The sequence below is a fragment of the Callorhinus ursinus genome, unplaced genomic scaffold (assembly GCF_003265705.2).
Source record: "Callorhinus ursinus isolate GAN/ISIS: 27379988/994484 unplaced genomic scaffold, GSC_fseal_2.0 scaffold13, whole genome shotgun sequence".
Taxonomy (NCBI): domain Eukaryota; kingdom Metazoa; phylum Chordata; class Mammalia; order Carnivora; family Otariidae; genus Callorhinus; species Callorhinus ursinus.
This window is the reverse complement of record NW_027397075.1, coordinates 34,067,483-34,088,943: the sequence shown is the minus strand read 5'-3', so window position 1 is coordinate 34,088,943 and position 21,461 is coordinate 34,067,483. Positions and strand designations below refer to the sequence as shown.

The window sequence follows — 21,461 nt, the reverse complement described above, 5'->3', positions numbered from 1 at the left end:
GTGTTTTGTTTTTTTTTGAGTGAGACCAGTTAAACTTGGTTGAATAGGTACTTGTCTCACTTTATTCTTTGTATCAAAGGCTATACATTTATTGTTTTTTTTTTTTAAGATTTTATTTATTTGACAGAGACATAGCTAGAGAGGGAACACAATGCAGGGGGAGTGGGAGAGGGAGAAGCAGGCTTCCCGCTGAGCAGGGAGCCTGGCGTGGGACTTGATCCCAGGACCCTGGGATCATGACCTGAGCCGAAGGCAGACGCTTAACGACTGAGCCACCCAGGCGCCCCCATTTATTGTTTTTTTTTTTAAAGATAGGATTTTATTTTTTATTTATTTGACAGAGAGAGACACAGCAGAAGAGGGAACACAAGCAGGGGGAGTGGGAGAGGGAGAAACAGGCTTCCCACCGAGCAGGGAGCCCGATGCAGGGCTCGATCCCAGGACACTGAGATCATGACCTGAACCGAAGGCAGACGCTTAATGACTGAGCCACCCCTGTTTTTGTTTTTGTTTTTAAAGATTTATCCATTTATTTTAGAGAGCGGGAGAGAGAGAGAGAGACAGAGAGAGTACACAAGCAGGAGGGGCAGGGGGAGAGGGAGAGAGAATCTCAAGCGGACTCCACACTGAGCGTGGAGCTGATGTGAGACTCGATCTCACGATCTTGAGATCACAACCCTAGAAAACCAAGAGTGGACACTTAACTGAGTGAGCCGCCCAGGTGCCCCAAAGCTGGGAAAAATCTTAAGATGGTGAGTGTAGAGGGAGACAAAGCGCTCATATAAAATGTTTCAATATATAGTTGAAATTGATTTATAATATGTAGTAGATTAAAATAATTTAGACAGTGCTTATGCATACTATTAAAATGAGTCTTAATGAAATATATAATTTTTAAGAAAAATTAAAAATATTGAGATTAAAGTAATTATAGGACAATTTGAATAGACCAGTTGCCATAATTATTAATTTAATGTGATTCCATAAAAATCTCAATATTTTTTAAGAGTGCAGGGAGTGTGACCGACTTTAAAGTTCATTAGTAGGATGAATGGATTCAGAGGTATAATAATCACAAGGGCATTTACCCAATAAATTATTAAAATGTATTCTAAGACTGCTGTAACAAAAGGAGCACAATAAAATTTAAAATCGAACTCAAAGGTAATGAAGAATTTATTAGCCTGTGGTAAAGGTGGTTACGCAGATCAGTGGGGAAAGTGGGGATTAAGTAAATGGTGTTGTGATAGCCAGGAAACCAAACCATTTGTGGAAAACCACTTACTGTGAGAGTCTAAATCAGCTAAATAATGAGATAAATACTAATAGGATTGTAGAAATTAAGAAAGAAGGCTATATCTTACATAAACAGAATTTTAACAGTGAACAACATTTTAAAAAACTAGGAAAGGTATTTTAAGTACGCTAGGTAATTGGTTTAGTTGCTTCAAAATAACGAAAGCTTTTTATATCCATTTCATCTTTTTTTTTTTTAAAGATTTTATTTTATTTTATTTTATTTGAGAGAGAGAATGAGATAGAGCATGAGAGGGGGGAGGGTCAGAGGGAGAAGCAGACTACCTGCTGAGCAGGGAGCCCGATGCAGGACTCGATCCCAGGACTCCAGGATCATGACCTGAGCCGAAGGCAGTTGCTTAACCAACTGAGCCACTCAGGTGCCCCCATTTCGTCTTTTTGATGAAAGCTCCAAATAGGGTAAAAAAAAGAAAAAATGGCAAAAAAAAAAGAGTGAAAATTCAAAAAAGGTGAAAATTCAAAAAACGTGAAAATTCAAATGGCCCGGTCACATATGAAATAATACTCACTTTCCCAAATAATAAAACAAAATATGAAGTAATACAAGGTTCAGAGGAGTCACCTAATAGCTATGGTTCAGAACTTTTCAAAATTGTAAATACTCTTTGCTGTGTGTGGTTGTGCGTGAGTTTGGGAGAGGGAAAGGGAAGGGAAGAGAGTTGGTAATCTAGGAAGAGTATTTGGCAATGTATACATAAGACGAAAGCTGAAAATGTGAGTTTATCATTATATGGATAGAAATTTATTATAAGAAATGATTCAAAGTACTGTGTAAAGATTATATGCTAGTATTATTTATGTAGGTAAAAATTCTGGGAAAATAAATACTCCCAATCATAATAGAATACCTAGAGAAACTATGGTACAGCTATAGGATTTTATTACTCTTAAATAAAAATTCTTTTTTAAGATTTTATTTATTTATTAGAGCAAGAGAGAGTGTGTGCACAAGCACAGGGAATGGCAGGCAGAGAGGGAGAGAGAGTGAAGCAGGCTCTCTGCAGAGCAAGGAGCCCGACCTGGGGCTCGATCCCAGGACCTTGGGATCATGACCTGAGTTGAAGGCAGATGCTTAAGCGACTGAGCCACCCAGGTGCTCCTCTTAAATAAAATGTTTATAGTTGAATTAAAAAATGTGTTAACAGTATAATGTAAGTGAAACCAGAAACAAATATTTTATACCTCTGGACTTTTATAAGTACCTGTTGATTTTGCTTTAGAATTATTATATATCCTTAGTATAGTTAGCAAAATCAGGAAATTATCATTAATATTATTTAAGATAACTTATTTAAATTTCAGCAGTTTTGCCATTAATACCATTAATAAATACTCTTTTTTAGCAGAAAGAAAAAACTTTCCTTGTTCAGTACTAATCTACAATCACTTGTTGCATTTTGTTGTCATGCTTCTCTAATCTCCTTAAAATTCTTATCGTTCCTCAGTCTTACATTACACTGACATTTTTGAAGAGTATGTTATTTTGTAGAACATCCCTCACTGTGAGTTTGTCAGATGTTTTCTTAGGACTCAATACAGATTATCCATTTTAACCAGGAATACTACAGAGTTGCACCCTTCTGTGTTAGTTTCTCATATCTGGGTGCATAGGATACCTCTTTGCTCAATACTGATGATGTTAACTCTGATCACTTTATTAAGGTGGTACCTGTCATATTTCTCTACTGTAAAATTACCATTTTCTCTCTTCTGTGCTATTAATAAATCTTACTTGAAATAGTTATTGATACGGCTATTGCTCAAATGATAATTAATGATAATTTTTAATTCCTTATTCCACATTTATTAGTTAGCATTTCTACTGTAAGAAAGACCTTTTCTTCCTCTTTGTTTATATCCTTATGGATTTATGGATTCCTAATTCATTCTGTTAATCATTTTTTAAAAAATATTTTATCTGTTTATTTGACAGAGAGAGACACAGCGAGAGCCAGGAACACAAGCAGGGGGAGTGGGAAAGGGAGAAGCAGGCTTCCCGCTGAGCAGGGAGCCCGATGCGGGGCTCGATCCCAGGACCCTGGGATCATGACCTGAGCCAAAGGCAGATGCTTAACGACTGAGCCACCTAGGCACCTCTCTGTTAATCATTTTTAACTTAAATTGTCCCATGTTTGGCTGGTTGGGACTCTTTGAAGTTGATTTCCATGTTCTTTTGACATGTTCCTATCATTCTTTAAGTACCTTCTTACATTCTTAGACATTAAGATGTTGCAGCATCCCCTTGCCCCAGTCCTGGAATCAGTGATGTATCCAAGAAACCCCATTTTCTTTTAATGGAGAATGTTATTTAAATACCAAGATCTGGGTTTTAAGTGTGCTCATTGGTCCTCGAATGTCAGTGCTTGTAGGCCTTTTCAGTGGACAGAGAGACCTAGGAGACATATGTATGTGTATATATAATATATGTTATGTTATCTATACAGATATATATGTGTTAATTACATATTAATCACCTTAAGTGTTTGATTAATGAAAGGACTCACAGGAGTCAAATAGTTTATACTTTTGGAACAGCTTGATTAAAGGCAGTGGATACCATACAGCCAAGCAGAAGGAGGATACTCATTGAAAGGGGTCTGGCGATTTCAGGTCCAGGCTTCTTTGTCCTTCCAGACTGGGTCACACAGGAACTGCTTTGTCTCCAGGTTTAGAAATACTCCTGGCTTGTGTCTCAAGTACTTCAGTAGTAGGAATCCAAAGTTGGCTTGTGGTCAGGATCTCTTATTTTAAATATGTCACATAGACAGTACATTATAGTTACATGACCAGCCTTTAAAGACTCCACTGAAACCGTGTACAAATCATAAATTCATTTATTATTACTAAACAATGCTGACAGACTAATATATTTTGTTCCAGAACAACTCACTGACTTATGGTACAGAATATCATTTTATCTTTCTTTAGTGAATACATTCCGTAATGTAGGCAGGAGTCTAGAGATAACCATGTGGGCAATTCAGACTAGCTGAGATTAATCCATGCTGCTCAGTATATAATACATAATATTTATACAATCATATATATTTCATATATGTATAAAACATATATATATATAAAACATGTCTCTGTTTCAGTATCTCTCTCCTTTAATGGATGAATGGATAGAGAAGGTGTCTATATATACACAATGGTATAAGTGGAATAAGTCAGACATTTGGTAAATGTGGCCATTTTTATTTAGCAGTAATCTAGATCAACACAAGTGATGAACATTTCATTTTGATTTTTAACCATATTTATATCCTACCTATAGATCTAGACCTTATCCTGAAGGTATTCATTCTGATGATTGGCCTTGTAGATTATTTACAGCCAGTTCATATTCTTAAACATCTGTCCCTTCACAATTAGTGTATTTCTCTTCATTTATATTAATGTTATTTTTAAATTTAACAGTTAACATATGGCAATGAGCTAAGCAATGCATTTTTACCAAGAATTACAAAGCAATCTAATTTTGGATGGATTAGAAAGGAATTGCACTGAAAAAATAAATTCAAGAAAAGCTAAGAGTAAATAGCAAAATAATTGTGAAAAATTGCAGTAAAACCTGGAAGGCAAACAGTGGTTTTGATTGCTTCTTTGTTATATTCTTGGTTTTTGTTATTGTAATCATTCTCAGACTAAATCTTTCAGACTAAAATCTTTTCTGTGTTTCCATTGAGCAAGATCCCTTTTTAAAAAATCCAGATTCTTGGGGACGCCTGGGTGGCTCAGTCTGTTAAGCGTCTGCCCTGGGCTCAGGTCATGATCCTAGGGTCCTGGGATCGAGTCCCACATGGGCTCCTTGCTCAGCGGGAAGCCTGCTGCTCCCCCTGCTTGTGTGTGCTCTCTCTCTCTCTCTCTCTCTGGCTGACAAATAAAATCTTAAAAAAAAAAAAAATCCAGATTCTTCCCCTCAGAATTTATAAAAATTATGTTGGTACATAAAAAGGAATATATTTCGGGGCGCCTGGGTGGCTCAGTTGGTTAAGCAACTGCCTTCGGCTCAGGTCATGATCCTGGAGTCCCGGGATCGAGTCCCGCATCGGGCTCCCTGCTCAGCAGGGAGTCTGCTTCTCCCTCTGACCCTCCCCCCTCTCATGCTCTCTATCATTCTCTCTCTCTCTCAATAAATAAATAAAAAAAATCTTAAAAAAAAAGGAATATATTTCATGAATATGTAAATAGAAGCACAATTACAATAAAAGAAACACTGAACTGAGCTCTTAATGTTAATTACTAGAACCATTCAAGTTACCCCTGTGCTTCTGACAAATTTCATCACCTTACCTTATGTCCAGAACTAATTACTTTTCTGATATTTCTGTTTACAGTGTGTTGATTTTTTAAAATAGTTTTACTGTACATATATGTATCTCTATATTATTTGGTTTGGCTATATGTAGACTTTCTAACAATGATAGTATGTAGTTTTTTGAGATTTGTTTTTTCAAAGATTAGTTCCTAATGTCTGTGGATGTAGTTGATTCATCTTCACTAAGGTATAATATTCCATTTTGTTAATGTACCACAATTTATCAGTTGTGCAGTCTGTCTACATTTGAGTTTTTGTAGAGTTTTTATTTTTGCTATGAAGGGCATCTTTGTTCATGTCTCCTGATGTACAGGTGCAAGAGTTTCCCTAGATTTTGTACCTGGGAGAGGAAGTGAGGATGACAGGGTAGACACATCAGTGGTTTTTGTATTTTGCAATAATATCAAATTGTTTTCAAAGTCTTTTTATTAATATAAAGCTCCTACCACAAAAGTATATGAGTTCATTTCTCCACATCCTTGTCAGTACTATTGAACCTGTAAATGGTTGCCACTTTAGTGGATAAGAAAAGAGGTTAGTTGTGGTTTTAATTCTTATTTTTCTGACACTCTAAAGCCAGCATGTTTTATTTATTGGCCTTTACTTTTTGTGAAATAGCATTTCATGTCTTTTCTCAATTTTTAAATATTGGTCTTCTGTTTATTTACTTGTAGAAGCTTTAATATATGTTCAAAGTAGTAATAGCTTGTTTCTTAGGTGTTGCGAATGTTGCGAAGATCATTTTACAGTTTGTAACCTCTTGCCTCTAATGTTGGGTTTTGATGAACAGAAGTTCTTAATTTGAGTTACTGAATTTGTAACTTCTATAATTAATGCCCTTTGTGTTTCATTTAAGAAATTCTGCCCTGTTGAGATTATAAACATATTCAGTGATACAGCACATGGCCAATTTTGTAAATGTTCCATGTATGCTTAAGAAGAATATGTGTTTCTCATTGGGTACAGTGTTTTATATGTATTCATTAAATTAAGCTTTTAAACTAGGTCATATCATTTTCTCAGTTGAGTTGATGAGGTTAATCTGCTATGTTGGTGGGTTTGTCAATTTCTTTAGGAATTTTTGCTTTATATATTTTTGAAGCTGTGCTATTATGTGTGTACTGGGTATACAATTATTAAGTTGAGAGTTTTGCATTTCCAGGTGCTGTTTCCATTTCCATTTCCATTAATGCTTTTTCATCTTGATTTTTTTTCTCCTTTGATTAAATTTGCCTAGTACATTATTTTTCATGTTATTACTTCCAGATATTTAGTGTCTTTATGTTTTCAGTGTTTTTTTTTTTTTGCAGATAGCATACAGTTATATTTTAAAATTCTTATCACTAATTTAATTAGTATTTATCTTTATTATTCTTTAATGCTTGCTATTTCTCTCCTTTTTGTGTTTTTCTCTTATATTTTTACCCCCTTCTCCCACCACTTTACTGTTTTAAACATTACCTATTCTGTTAAAATGCTTTCAGTAGTTATCCTTGAAATTGATCCAAAGTTAACATCTAAACAGAATCTAAAGTTATTATCATCTTTTTAAAAAAATCTAATTCCAGGAGCGCCTGGGTGGCTCAGATGGTTGGGTGTCTGCTTTCGTCTCGGGTCATGATCCTAGGGTCCTGGGATCAAGTCCCGCATCGGGCTCCCTGCTAGGTGGGGAGCCTGCTTCTCCCTCTGCCTCTGCCTCTCTCTCTCTCTCTGACTCTCATGAATAAATAAATAAAAAAGATTAAAAAAAATCTAATTTCAGTATAGTTGACATACAATGCTGTATTAGTTTCAGGTGTACAATATATTGATTCAGCAGTTTTGTACATTACTCAGTGCTCATTGTGATAAGTATAGTCTTAATCCCCTTCACCTTTTTCATGCATCTCCCCACCTACCTCCTCTCTGGTAGCCATCAGTTTGTTCTCTGTAGTTAAGAGTCTTTTTTTTATTTGTCTCTTTTTTTCTTTGTTCATTTGTTTTGTTTCTTAAATTCTACATATGAGTGAAATCATATGATATTTGTCTTTCTCTGACTGACTTCGTTTACTTAGCATTGTACCCTCTAGATCCATCCATGTTGTTGCAAATGGCAAGATTTCGTTCTTTTTCATGGCTGAGTAATATTCGTGTGTGTGGGTGTGTGTGTACACACATACACCACATCTTCTTTATCCATTCATCTGTCAGTGGACACTTGGGCTGCTTCCATAGTTCAGCTATTGTAAATAATGCAATAAACATAGGGTGCTTGTATCTTTTTGAATTAGTATTTTCAGATTGTTTGGGTGAATACCCAGGAATGGAATTACTGGATCATATGGTAGTTCTATTTTTAATTTTCTGAGGAATCTCCATTCTGTTTTCCACAATGGCTGCACCAGTTTTCATTCCCATCAACAGTGTACAAGGACTCCTTTTTTTTTCACATCCTTGTCAACACTTGTTTGTTTGTGTGTTTGTTTTTGACTTTAGCCATTCTGACACGTGTGAGATAATATCTCATTGTGGTTTTGATTTGCATTTCCCTGATGATTAGTGATATTGAACATCTTTTCATTAAATTTAATATCTTAATTACTCTCTTGAACAACATAAGTGCTCCAGATTGAAACTTTCTTCACTCTTCTGATTTATATGCCATTTTTTGGTGTATTTATTCTGACATGTTCTTAAGCCCAATAATTTAGATATTATAATTAATGTTACAAACAGTATTTAAAATTACTTATTGATTACAGGTTTTCTTCTTTTCATTTTGTGCTTCAGGCCTTCCAGTTTGTTTACTGAATTTTTTTTTTTAAGATTTTATTTATTTATTTGACAGAGACACAGCAAGAGAGGGAACACAAGCAGGGGGAGTGGTAGAGAGAGAAGCAGGCTTCCCGCCGAGCAGGGAGCCCGATGTGGGGCTCGATCCCAGGACCCTGGGATCATGACCTGAGCCGAAGGCAGATGCTTAATGACTGAACCACGTAGGCGCCCCTGTTTACCGAATTTTTTAAGCACACAATTTCACACATTTTTTTAAAAAAATGGCTTATAGGCAATATTCTTTGTTTTCATTCACATGAAAAAATATTGCTCATTTTATTGCAGGATAGTTCTTTCAGGATCTGAATTTTAGATTGGAGTTGTTTTATTTCAACTTTTTGAGGATAACCAAAGTTCCTTTTTCTAGCTTCTTTTCTTGCTATTCAGTATTTACCTATTAAGTGATGGTCCTGTCAGGTGAGTTATCTCTTCTGTTTGTCTGATTTTTTTTCAAGATTTATTTATTTAGGGGCAGCTGGGTGGCTCAGTTGGTTAGGTGTCTGCCTTCAGCTTGTGTCATGATCCCAGGGGCCTGGGATCAAGTCCCACATCAGGTTCCCTGCTCTGTGGAGAGTCTGCTTCTCCATTTCTCTCTCCCTCTGCCTCTCTCCCTGCTTGTGCTTGAGCGCTCTCTCTCTCTCTCTCTCAAATAAATAGATGGGGTCTTTGGAAAAATAAAAAAATATTTATTTATGAGAGAGAGAGACAGAGGTACAGAGAGACAGAGGGAGAAAGCGAGAGGAGGGTGCACGGATGGGGGGAGGGGCAGAGGGAGGAGAGAGATCATCTCAGGCTGACTCCCCATAGAGTGCAGAGCCCAACCTGGGGCTCCATCTCTTGACCCCAAGATCATTACCTGAGCCAAAATCAAGAGTCAGGCACTTAACCGAATGAGCCACCCAGGGCCCCTATTTGTCTGATTTTAAAATCATTTTGTTTTTGGACAAAAATACAGTTTTGCCTTACTGTGTCTAATTATTGATTTCTTTTAAATTTTCCTACTTGATAGGAATAATTTCTTTTGTATTTATGTCTGTTTTCAGTTCTGGAAAATTGTCAACATGAATTCTTCAAATATTTCTTCTTTAGTCTTTTACAGTTTTCTGGGTCTCTAAGTGCCCATATTTTCAACCTTATACTTTTATACTTCTTAACCTCTGTTTCAGATTTTCTACCTTATTTTTTATCCTTCGTTCTGGTTAAATCCTTTAGATTTATCTTCCAGTTCAGAAATTCTCTTTTTCAGTTTCTCTCAGTTTTAGTGTTTTTTCTTTTGTTGGTATTTGTCCCCAAATAAGTATTGTCCTCTTTGTCTTTCCCCTCCTCTGCACCATTATGTTTTCTTTAATATCACGTCTCTGAATTCAGCTTCTTATTTGCTTGTATATCTGTTAAATCTTTGGAAGTTGTCTTACTTTCTTGTGATTCAAGCACTGCTTTAAAATAAGATTTTTACCTGCCACCTGGTTTTAGCAGGGGTTCACTTTAGAGTGTTTTATTCAAGGTAGTACCTTAATATTTCTTACTTAAATACATTTGCAGTTATTGTATAGTTACGATGAACTTGTGTCATCTCAAGCTCTTGTCATTTGTCTCATCTCTGTGTCTGTGGGCCTCAAGCATAATAGAAAAATAACCATTTGTGGAAAGAATTGTCTTATCCTTTCATTTAATATGGTGTAGGCAATATTATATATTGAGGATCATAGATTTTTTTAATAGATTTATATGCCAATATCTTTCAGGTTTGCTGGCTTTATGTATATGTGATTTAGTTATTCTGATCTTCTAATATATATGGTAGACTAGTACATTCATATTACATATTATTGCCCCTTAATTTAATAATCAGTATTAACTTAAATATATATTCTGTCAATCAAGGACCATTTCTCTTATTCAAAGAGTACAGGGTTGCAATATAAGGATGATGAAAAAGTAATTAGTTTCCTTTTGAACATTGTTTTCTAACAATTTCTGCATATTAAAATTCTCAAAATTCTAAAATTTAGCATGGTAGTTATAAAGGATGCTATCTTAATTTATTTTTTATTATTTTTTAAAGATTTTATTTATTTATTTGACAGACACAGCGAGAGAGGGAACACAAGCAGGGGGAGTGGGAGAGGGAGAAGCAGGCTTCCTGCTGAGCAGGGAGCCCAATGCAGGGCTCAATCCCAGGACCCTGGGAACATGACCTGAGCTGAAGGCAGACGCTCAAAACTGAGCCACCCAGGCGCCCCGATTCTATCTTAATTTAATTTGGAGAGTTGAAAGAAGGTTCTTATTTCATTCTTATAAAATTGGCCTTGAGAGCCTATTTGCATATTTTATTGTATTTATTTATTTTTAATTAATTTATTTTTTTGGCTGGAAGATTAGAGTTTTATAGCAAACAAACCATATTGTACCAACCAGGGGCCTAGCCCAGCTGGGACTTCGCCCTTGGCCCCATCAGGCTGCTTCCTCCTCCTCCCCCAGCTGGCCCCATCCTCTGGTCTTTCTCCATCTCCAGAAGCCCCTCCCCTCTGGCCTTTGGTCCACCCACTCCCTCCCCCACCTATGCGCCTCCCTGTAACCTGAGATATGTTGATAGATTTCCCCCCCTTCCTTACATAGTACAACCAGGCTTCCCCAGGAGGCTTGGGCTCAGGGGCAGGACCTGGACCCCAACTCCTGCCCCTGGCCCCCCAGACCCTGAGCTTATTTGCATTTTAAAAATAAAAATTGAAAAATATGGTCTAAGAACTATGAGTATTTACCATTTTTAGTTATTTTAATATGTTGATATTTTGAATATGCAATCATTTAGGTATTCTGTGCAGAAAAAGACTATCATTTGTTCTAAGTTACAAGTGTCTTTTCTTATGTTACTACTTTAGACAAAGAAACAGCCTTGGTATAACAGCACATTAGCATCAAGAAGAAAACGACTCACTGCTCATTTTGAAGATTTAGAGCAATGTTACTTTTCCACAAGGATGTCTCGTATTTCAGGTACATATTCCAGACTTCTTAAAATATATCAAGTTCATATGTCAGATCCATTTCTAGTTTCTTACGCTGGATTCATATAAAGTCCTATTTATAAAACAAAAGTGTGTCTTTTCGACATATTCTACCAGAATGTTGTGGAGGTTCTTAGAGATCTTGAAGAACATTTGTTTCCCATAGCTGTTTTTGTTTTTATCCCTTCTATTTGGGAATTTTTAATCTTTGTGTAGTGAGCTATATAAAGTTAAGAAAAAAAATCAAGCATGAATATGTTGCTAAAAATAAGTTGCATTCATTTGCCTCTTATTATGAAATATTAAACATTTACTAAGTTTTAAGCACTGTCCTTTGTGCTAAGAATAAAAAGATGAAAGAACTGATTTCTGTTGTCAGGGAGTATTGTAAATTCAGTGGGGCAAAGCAACAGGTAAATAATTCTTTGTGATATTATATGTTGTATAAGTGTGTTAGGGGAATAGAGAAGAATATCCACTAATACAGCTGGGAATGAAAAATCCACACCAAGTTGAAAATGGGGAAATGTAAGGGAATGATCACTGTAGGGATTTTAGAGGATTGTATTTAGTCAAAGCTAGAATTCATTAACTAAATAAGATAATTAGAAAATCTTCAAAGTAGAGGAAATAACTTATGCAACATCATGGACATAATAGGGTATTTTCATTGCATTACTGCAGCTCCGCTCCTTGAGTTGTAACTTTCTCAGTGTCTTTGCTCACCAATGAAGTAGGGACATTAATACCAACCCTATGTTTTGTTTTGTTTTTTAGGATTTATAGGTGATATAAATATATCTATAAAATATAAATTAGGTGCTCAATTAACTGATATCATTAGTAGTACACCTGCTCAAAATGAGGACCACCCAGGAAAAAAATGTGTGATATTTTATTAGTTGTTAAAAATCTGGCCTTAGTTTCCTCTTGAATAGGCATGTTTGTATTAAAATCTACACATTTTTAAAATTAAGAACACAGGAAACAATGGGTGTTGGTGAGGATGTGGAGAAAGGGGAACCCTCTTGCACCTTGGTGGGAATGCAAACTGTTGTAGCCACTCTGGAAAACATTATGGCGGTTTCTCAGAATGTTAAAAATAGAACTACCCTGTGATCTAGCAGTTGTACTACTAGGTATTTATTCAAAGGATAACAAAAATACAGATTCAAATACAACATGCATCCTGATGTTTATAGCAGCATTATTAACAATAGCCAAACTATGGAGAGAGCCTGGATGTCCATTGAGTGATGAATGGATAAAGAAGATGTGGTATATATTCACAATGAGATATTAGCCATCAATTAGAATGAAATCTTGCCATGCACAATGATGTGGATGGAGCTAGAGTGTATTATGCTAAGTGAAATAAGTCAGAGAAAGGTAAGTACCATATGATTTCAGTCATATGTGGAATTTAGGAAACAAATCAGGAGAACATATGGGAGCAGGGGTAAAAAGAGAGAGAAAACAAACCAGAAGAGATAGAGAATAAACTGAGGGGTGATGGAGGGAGGTGGGTAGGGGATGGGCTAGATGGGTGATGGGTATTAAAGAGGGCACTTCTTATGATGAGCACTGAGTGTTGTATTTAAGTGATGAATCACTGAATTCTACTCCTGAGACCAATATTGCACTGTGTGCTGACTGACTAGAATCTAAATAAAAATTTGAAGGGAAAAAAAAATCTACACATTGCTTAGGACCTTTGGACAAATTTGCCTTAGGATAGGTGGTGGAAGAAAAAGATTTACATACCATTTTTCCTGTGAATTCTAGGTGAGAACCAAGCTTTGTTTATAAATGTGTATGCAATTAACAATCAACAGTTTTTATAAGATGGGAAACTTTGATTGTATTGCCTGGGAATTGAGCCCCTTTTTGAGCCTCTGTAATAGTCTATAAAGTGCAATAGGAAGCTGTGAAATTGGAAAGTGGTTTGATATTTACAGTCTGATTGGCAGAAGGTTCATATTAACGCTGTTAGATGTTATTTGTTGGTACATTGTTGAAATACATCCATAGGCAAATGGCAGACATTTAACAGAAAAAGAGAGGTAGGAAAGAGAGATTGGGGAATAGTTTTTAAATAACTAGCAGCATAGGCATTGCTATGGTATAGTAAAGGTGTAGTCACAGACCAATTTATTTTGGGGATGTAAGTTTACTGGAAGGTAGAATAAATTAAAAACAGGAGGAAGATTAGATTTTCATTTTTATGGGCATGGTTATATTGTATTTAAAACATGTTGTCCTTAGTTTTTAGGAGTCTCAAATTTATCTTACTGAATTTATACATTGACTACACTTACCGTATTGCTGAATATGAAGTTCCTCCTAGTGTCCTTGACTGTGAAGAAGAAATTTTAACTTATACATTATGGAGTACATAGTGTTTGTTTTTCCTTCTGTATATTTTTAAATGAGAATCCATCTCCTCTTTCTGATTTTCAATTTTCAACTCTGGAAATGAGAGATGAAGATTAAGAGATTAATGCCCTGGACTCTTAGTTGTAATTGGAAGAGAAGGTAAATCATAAAGCATTAGAAGAGAAAAAAGACATGCTGAACACACTTTCACAAACTAATCTGTAATTGGAATAGGAAAAGTAATACGCTAGCAGATATGTATGATTATTGACCATAAACCTACCAAGCATACAAGATCCTACCTTTTTATAACCAGATAAAAATCAAATCCCTATACTTTCAGATACTAAAGTAATTATTTTTAATGTTTTCTTTATAACTGCTTTTGGAAGTAGATGTTAATGAATAGGTATCATGGCCCCAGAAGTTTAGCTACCCAGGAAAAGATTATGGACTTCAGCAGAATATACATTCTTGAATGCTTGTAAATTTTTTTATGCTTGGGGATTGGTGTCAAAATATGAAAGAATAGATTTACATTAAATTAGTATTTAAACAAATATCTAAGGTGTCTTTCCAGTCACTATTATATTAATACTCAGAGTTAATGGGATTATATATAAAAAGAACCAATTAGTTGTTACATTCAAACCACTTTGTAGTACAGTTGATTCATTTTACTGCAGTAACCCATGTTTTATTTCCAATTTGTTGAATTTACTGAGAAGAATTTTTGTGGAGCAGGAACATTATTTAAGTAACATTATGACAGTGCATGCTAATTGGGTTTGTTTTTTGCTGTTTTTAGAATGGAAACAGTATAAAATTGGAACCTTTGATATAGGTTGTTAGATGAATTTGCCATTTTAGTGTTTAAATCTTTAAAATGTAAAATATCAGAGACAGAAGCTTAGTATCAGAGACTAGTAATTGTTTTTTGCTGTAGTAGTGTTAGATAAATTTCTTTATGTCAGTAGTTACCTTCAAGATAACCTAATATCTCCGGATGAATTGAATCAATTCTTTACTGTCTGTCCTTGGTACCTTAACTCTGTAGACTTAATGATTTTTTTTTTAAGATTTTATTTTTTATTTATTAGAGAATGAGAGAGAGCATGAGCCTGGTAAGCAGCAGAGGGAGAAGCAGACTCCCCACTGAGCAGGAAGCCTGACATGGGGCTTGATCCTGGGACTCCAGGATCATGACCTGAGACAAAAGCAGACGCTCAACCAACTGAACCACCCAGGCACCTCAGACTTAATGATTCTTATATCTAAATTTCATTATGCCTACTTATTTTCAGAGGACATTTAAGAAGGGGAAATCATGGGACAACTGGGTGGCTCACTTGGTTAAGTGTCCCACTCTTGGTTTTGGCTGAGGTCATGATCTTGGGGTCATGAACTGGAGCACCATGTTGGACTCCCTGCTCAGTGGGAAGTCTGCTTTCTCTCTCTCCCACCCCCTGCTTGTGCGCGCTCTCTCTTTCTTTCTCTGTCTCTCAAATAAATAAATCTTTAAAGTGTGTGTGGGGGGGATATCACGAAAGTTTACCTTGAAAAAGTTGTATGTGTTTGTGTATGAGCTAAAAGTGATGAAGAAGGTATGAAAACAGTGTTGTAACAATCTTACTTCAAATTTCAGTTAAGAAGCTAACTAAATTGGGTGTTTTACTTTTCTTTCTTTGGAAAGGAAAATACAAGTCCAAACTTAAAGCATTTTTGAAAAGCAATGATTTTTTATTCATGCTTTCTCTGTAGTCTTGTTTCTAGGTTGGAGAATAGATAGCTGTATTTATTCTGTCTTTCATGAGATGATTTTGTGATTTAAATTCCTCATAATTTAATTATGAATAGTTTGCTGAAACGGGCTTTACTCAAAGTATTTATTCAGTGCTCTAGTGGATGGAATTAATGTTTTCCCTATTCCACCAAGACGTTTGAGTAGAAGTATTTTATTTTTGAGAATAATTGATGTATTACAGTTTTCTCCCTTTTCATAACTGATTTGAGAAACATCAAAGTATAATGTGAACAAGTATTTCACTTTCTTTTTACTTAAAAAGCAATTGCTTTCTTAATCTAAATTATGTTATAAATTGTGTTTTAATAGTAAATAAATGTGGGCTTGCAGATATATCTCTGTAAACGTGTTCCTTCAAAATAACGAATATACTCAGTGTATATACTCCTCTCTCCACCCTCATTTTCTCCATTGATAAGGGATTTTTGCTTTAATAAAAGATTATATTTCTCTTGATCAGAGGTACTTTTTTGTTTTCCAAGGTACTATTGCTTAAAAATATTTACAGTATGTTTTTATTGGTGTTGAAAGAGACAGTGTGTTTCAATGAACCACTAAGAAATTTTTTTTAAAGCTGAGAGATCAGCTAAGTAATTTGTGCATGCTAATATTCTCTAAATACTTAAGAATTGTTTATATTTAGAATATATTTTTTAATCTGTATATACTGCTCTTTGACTTACATTGCAGTAAAATTTATTTTATTTTGTTTTCTTCATATAGATGATAGTCGAACTGCAAGCCAGTTGGATGAATTTCAGGAATGCTTGTCTAAGTTTACTCGATATAATTCAGTACGACCTTTGGCCACATTGTCATATGCTAGCGATCTCTATAATGGTTCCAGCATAGTCTCTAGGTAAGTATTGGGCAGCACTCTTTACTATTTACTTTTGCAAGAGTATCTAGAATTTAATCTAGAATTTAACAAGCAGTTTCATTGTTCTAGTTAAGAGCCTGGAACACTACATCAAAAACTAATGATGTAATATATGGTGTTTAACATAACATAATAAAATAAAATTAAAAAAAAATAAGGAAATAAAAAAAAAAGAGCCTGTGTTCTGAAGTCAGGTTGCCTGCCAATTTTTAGTTCTGTGGTCTTGGTCAAGTTCCTGAATCTCTTTAGTCCTCAATGTCTTCATCTTTAAAATGAAATGATTAATGGTATTCACCTCTTAGGGTTGCAGTTTGTGTTCTTATAATGTCTTTGTCTGGTTTTGGTGACAGGGTGTATGTGCTCTTCTCATAAGGGCTCCCTCATCTTCAGTTTTCTAGAAGAGTTTGTGAAGAATTGGTATTATTTCTTCCTTATATATTTTGTAGAATTCTCCAGTGAAACTATCTTGGCCTTGAGTTTTCTTTGAGGGAAGAGTTTTAAATATAAATTAAATTTTTTTTTTAAAGATTTTATTTATTTGACAGAGAGAGACACAGCGAGAAAGGGAACACAAGCAGGGGATGTGGGAGAGGGAGAAGCAGGGAGCCCGATGTGAGGCCCAATCCCAGGACCCCGGGATCATGACCTGAGCTGAAGGCAGATACTTAATGACTGAGCCACCGAGGCGCCCCTATAAATTAAATTTTTAAAAGAAGTGTAAGACTAATCAGGTTATTGATTTTTTTTCTTGATTGAACATTATTTTTAGTTTGTGTCTTTAAAAGAATTGCCCAGGGCGCTTGGGTGGCACAGTCGGTTAAACGTCTGCCTTCGGCTCAGGTCGTGATCCCAGGGTCCTGGGATCGAGCCCCGCATCGGGCTCCCTGCTTGGTGGGGAGTCTGCTTCTCCCTCTCCCTCTGCCTCCTGCTCTGCCTACTTGTGTTCTCTCTTTCCCTCTGTCAAATAAATAAATAAATAAAATCTTAAAAAACAATAATTTGCCCATTTCACCTAGGTTGTCGAATTTATTGGCATTCATGTGTTTGTGATATTCCTTTATTATCCTTTTATGTCTTTAGATTCTCTAATGATGTTCCCTTTCTCATTCCTGATATTGGAAGCTTGTTTGCCTTTATTTTTTTTTCCTTAATAGTCTGGTTTAGAAGTTTATTAGTTTTATTTGTCTTTTCAAATAGCTCTTAGTTTATTGATATTCTATAGTTTTCATTGATTTCTGCTCTAAACTTTATTTCTTTTTTTTCTACTTTCTTTAGATTTAATTTGCCTCTTTGTTGTTTCTTAAGGTAGAAACTAAAGTGATTGAGTTGAAAATTTGCTTCTGTAATATAATTTGTGCTTTAAATTTCTCTCCATACCCTGAATTAGCTGCATCCCATGAATGATGTGGTATTTTTTCTTTTTTCCAAATTTTATTTTTATTGTGATAAAATACATGTAACATAAAATAACTATCTTAATGAGTGTGCTGTTCAGTGGTATTTAATAAATACCTTCATAGTATTGTGCAAGTGTCACCAGTATCCATCGTTTTAATACTTGACACCTTGTAAAACTGAAAATCAGTATCCGTTAAACAGTAACTCTTCATTCCCATCTTCCCCGAATCCTGGCAGCCACCCTTCTACTTTATTTCTCTATTATTTTGACTACTCTGAGTAACTCTTACAAGCAAAATTATACAGTATTTGTTTTTTTGTGACTGGCTTACTTCACTTAGCAAAATGTCAGTTTTTGTCCATGTTGTAGCATATATCAGAATTTTACTACGTTTTAAGGCTGAATTACACTCCATTGTATGTATGTATATGCCACATTTTGCTTATCTGTTTGTCTGTTGATGGACACATATGTTGCTTCCATGTTCTTTTTTCTTTTTTCTTTTTTATTATGTTATGTTAATCACCATAAATTACATCATTAGTTTTTGATGTAGTGTTCCATGATTCAATGTTTGCGTATAACACCCAGTGCTCCATTCAGTACGTGCCCTTTGATACCCATCACCAGGCTAATCCATCCCCCACCCCCTCCCCTCTAGAACCCTCAGTTTACTTCCATGTTTTTTAACTGTTGTGAATAATACTGCTATGAACGTGGGTGAACAGCTACCTCTTCAAGACCTTATTTTCAGTTCTTTTAGATATACCCCCAGATATGGCATTGCTGGATTATATGGTAATTCTATTTCTAATTTTTTGGGGAGCTGCCATACTGTTTTCCACAATGGCTGTGCCATTTTATAATCCCACCAGCAGTGCATAAAGCTTCCAGTTTCTCCACATTCTTGCCAGCACTTGTTATTTTCTGTTTTTGATAGTCACCATCCTAACAGATGTGAGGTGTGGTAGCTCTTAGATTAGCTTTGCATTTCCCTAATGACTAGTGGATGTTGTGCATTGTTTCCTGTGCTTATTGGCCATTTGTTTTACAGAAATTTCTGTTGAAGTCTTTGCCCAGTTTTGAATTGTTTTGTTGTTATGTTTCAGTAGTTGTCTATATATTCTGGATATTAATCTCTTATCAGATTTGTACATATTTCCTCTCATTCTGTGGGTTGTCTTTTTACATTGATATTGTCTGTTGAGTCACAGAATTTTATAATTTACACGACATCTAATTTGTCTTTTTTTCTTTTGTTGCCTGTGCTTTTGATGTCATATCCCAGCAGGCCTCCCATGGAGCAGGGAGCCTGATGCAGGGCTCGATCCCAGGACCCTGGGACCATGATCTGAGCCAAAGGCAGATGCTTAACGACTAGCCACCCCCAGGCGCCCTTTCTTTTATACTTTTCATTCTTTCTTTGCTTACGTATTTCTTTTTTAAGATTTTATTTATGTATTTGAAAGAGAGAGAGAGACAGTGATAGAGAGAACATGAGTGGGGAGGAGAGGGATAAGCAGACTCCCCGCTGAGTGGGGAGCCCTCAGTGGGGCTCAATCCCAGGACCCTGGGATCATGATCTGAGCTGAAAGCAGATGCTTAACTGACTGAGCCACTCAGATGCCCCTGCTTAATATTTTGAGGCAAATTTCAGATGCTATGTCATTTCATCCTTATATCCTTAAGAATGTAAATACGAACATTGTAAAACCACAGGGCTGTATCATATGTAACACAATTACTAGTAATCCCTTGGTATTATCACATTGCTTGTTTATGTTCAAAATCTCCTAGATATAATTAAGAAACTGTAAAAAGATGTTTTCATGCAGATCAGGAATTTGGCAATTTTTAACTTGTCCAATACATTACTATGTATGGTTTTCCATTTGCATGATGAAGATTTTTATTAACATATAAGAATATTGATCTTGGAATTTAAGCTGATAGCTAAAGAGACTTGCAGTAAACCTTTTATTGTATTCCAGCTGGTTTAGCACAGTCTGAGTAAGACAAGAATTCATGCATTCATTTTTTTCCTATGTGTTGGTAATGTGAGTTTTCTTTATCAAGCACTGGAGTGATTAAAACTTGAAAATCCAGTACATTGTGGGGCTTATTTAACTAATTAATTAAATGAGTGATTAAATTTATATAACAAAAATTAATTGACTCCTTAATGTGGGCTAGGCTAAGAGTACAATCATGAACAGGCCAGAAATGATGGTTGGATTTAGGAAAGCTCTTAGTATTATTTCAGTGCCTTTATAGAAGTAATGTAAGAAAGTTTTTGAAACACTTTAGCTTGGAGTAACAGTGTAACACTATTACTTAAATTTTTTTTTTTTTTTTGAGAGAGAGCACCAGTGTGCTTGTGCAGAAGTTGAGGGTGGTGAGGGGCAGAGGGAGAGAGAGAATCCCAAGCAGCCTCCACACCCGGTGAGGAGCCTGCCATGGGGCTTGATCCCACAACCCTGAGATCATGACCTGAACTGAAACCAAGAGTTGGACGCTTAACTGACTGAGCCACCCACGTGCCCCTTAAATTCGTAACTAGTGTAGGAATGCATAATACATGTTTTTAAAAGCTTGAGAAATGTAGCTTGAATATGAAACAGCACAAATAACAATGGAGGTTTATAATAATGACCTGATGTATATATTTACCTATAATTATGTGATTCTACTCAACTAAAATATAATGTAGATTATAGTTCTCTTGTAATATAGATTAATGTCCCTTATCATTGTAAATTAATTCTGCATTGTATTTTCTTTTCCATTAAAAAAATGAATAAAAATCCAAAAACAAAGTAAAAATTTCCATCTTTATATTACAAAAGCAGCATTTCTAGTTAGGAAATGTAGAATTGGTTATACATCTCTAGGATTCAAAAAGGAGTAAGAGCCATTTTTTTTCATCATTTTTGAAAGCCATTTTAGTTTGATTTTAATATCCTGGGCAGGTTTTTTTTCTTAATGCTATTAAGTCCCCCCCCCCCCAGAGTTTTCTTTGAATTCTAGTTAGTTAACACATAGTGTAATATTGTTTTCAGGAATATTAAGTCTTGATCATAAAGAGACATTTATGTAAGAGGACTGTGTATTCTGAGGCAGAAGTTTACTGAAGACTTAAATGAGATTTCAGTTTGGGAATACCACTTAATGAAAGATTAGGGGCAACCGGGTAGTGCAGTTGGTTAGGCGTCAGACTCCCGCACCCCTTGGAGTCTGCTTGAGGCTATCGGTTCCCACCCCCCGCTCTCTTGCTTGCTCTTTCTCTGGAATAAATCTTTTTTTTTTTTAATTTTGGAGTGAGATTGGTTTTATTAAAATATTTTAATTAAAAATTTAAAAGGTACCTTTAGTTGTTTCATCTTGCATCTTTTTTTTTTAAGATTTTATTATTTATTTGACAGAGAGAGAGAGAGTGAGAGCAGGAACACAAGCAGGGTGAAGTGGGAGAGGGAGAAGCAGGCTTCCCGCTGAGCAGGGAGCCCAATGCGGGGCTCGATCCCAGGACCCTGGGATCATGACCT

General features: G+C 35.6%; 1 protein-coding gene across 5 annotated transcripts in view; it reads left to right on the top strand.

The window, feature by feature from the left end:
• The window catches only part of COP1 (COP1 E3 ubiquitin ligase), a 244,434-nt gene that overhangs the window by 87,942 nt on the left and 135,031 nt on the right, over nucleotides 1-21,461 (top strand). For all 5 annotated transcript variants that reach the window (XR_003209552.2, XR_003209550.2, XR_003209551.2 and 2 more), the window contains 2 exons: nucleotides 11,335-11,449; nucleotides 16,364-16,499. Coding sequence is in view for 1 of the 5 variants with exons in the window: in XM_025877828.2 (XP_025733613.1) it covers nucleotides 11,335-11,449; nucleotides 16,364-16,499 (251 nt within the window). In the remaining 4 variants the exon portion in view is untranslated. The remainder of the gene's footprint in view (nucleotides 1-11,334; nucleotides 11,450-16,363; nucleotides 16,500-21,461) is intronic.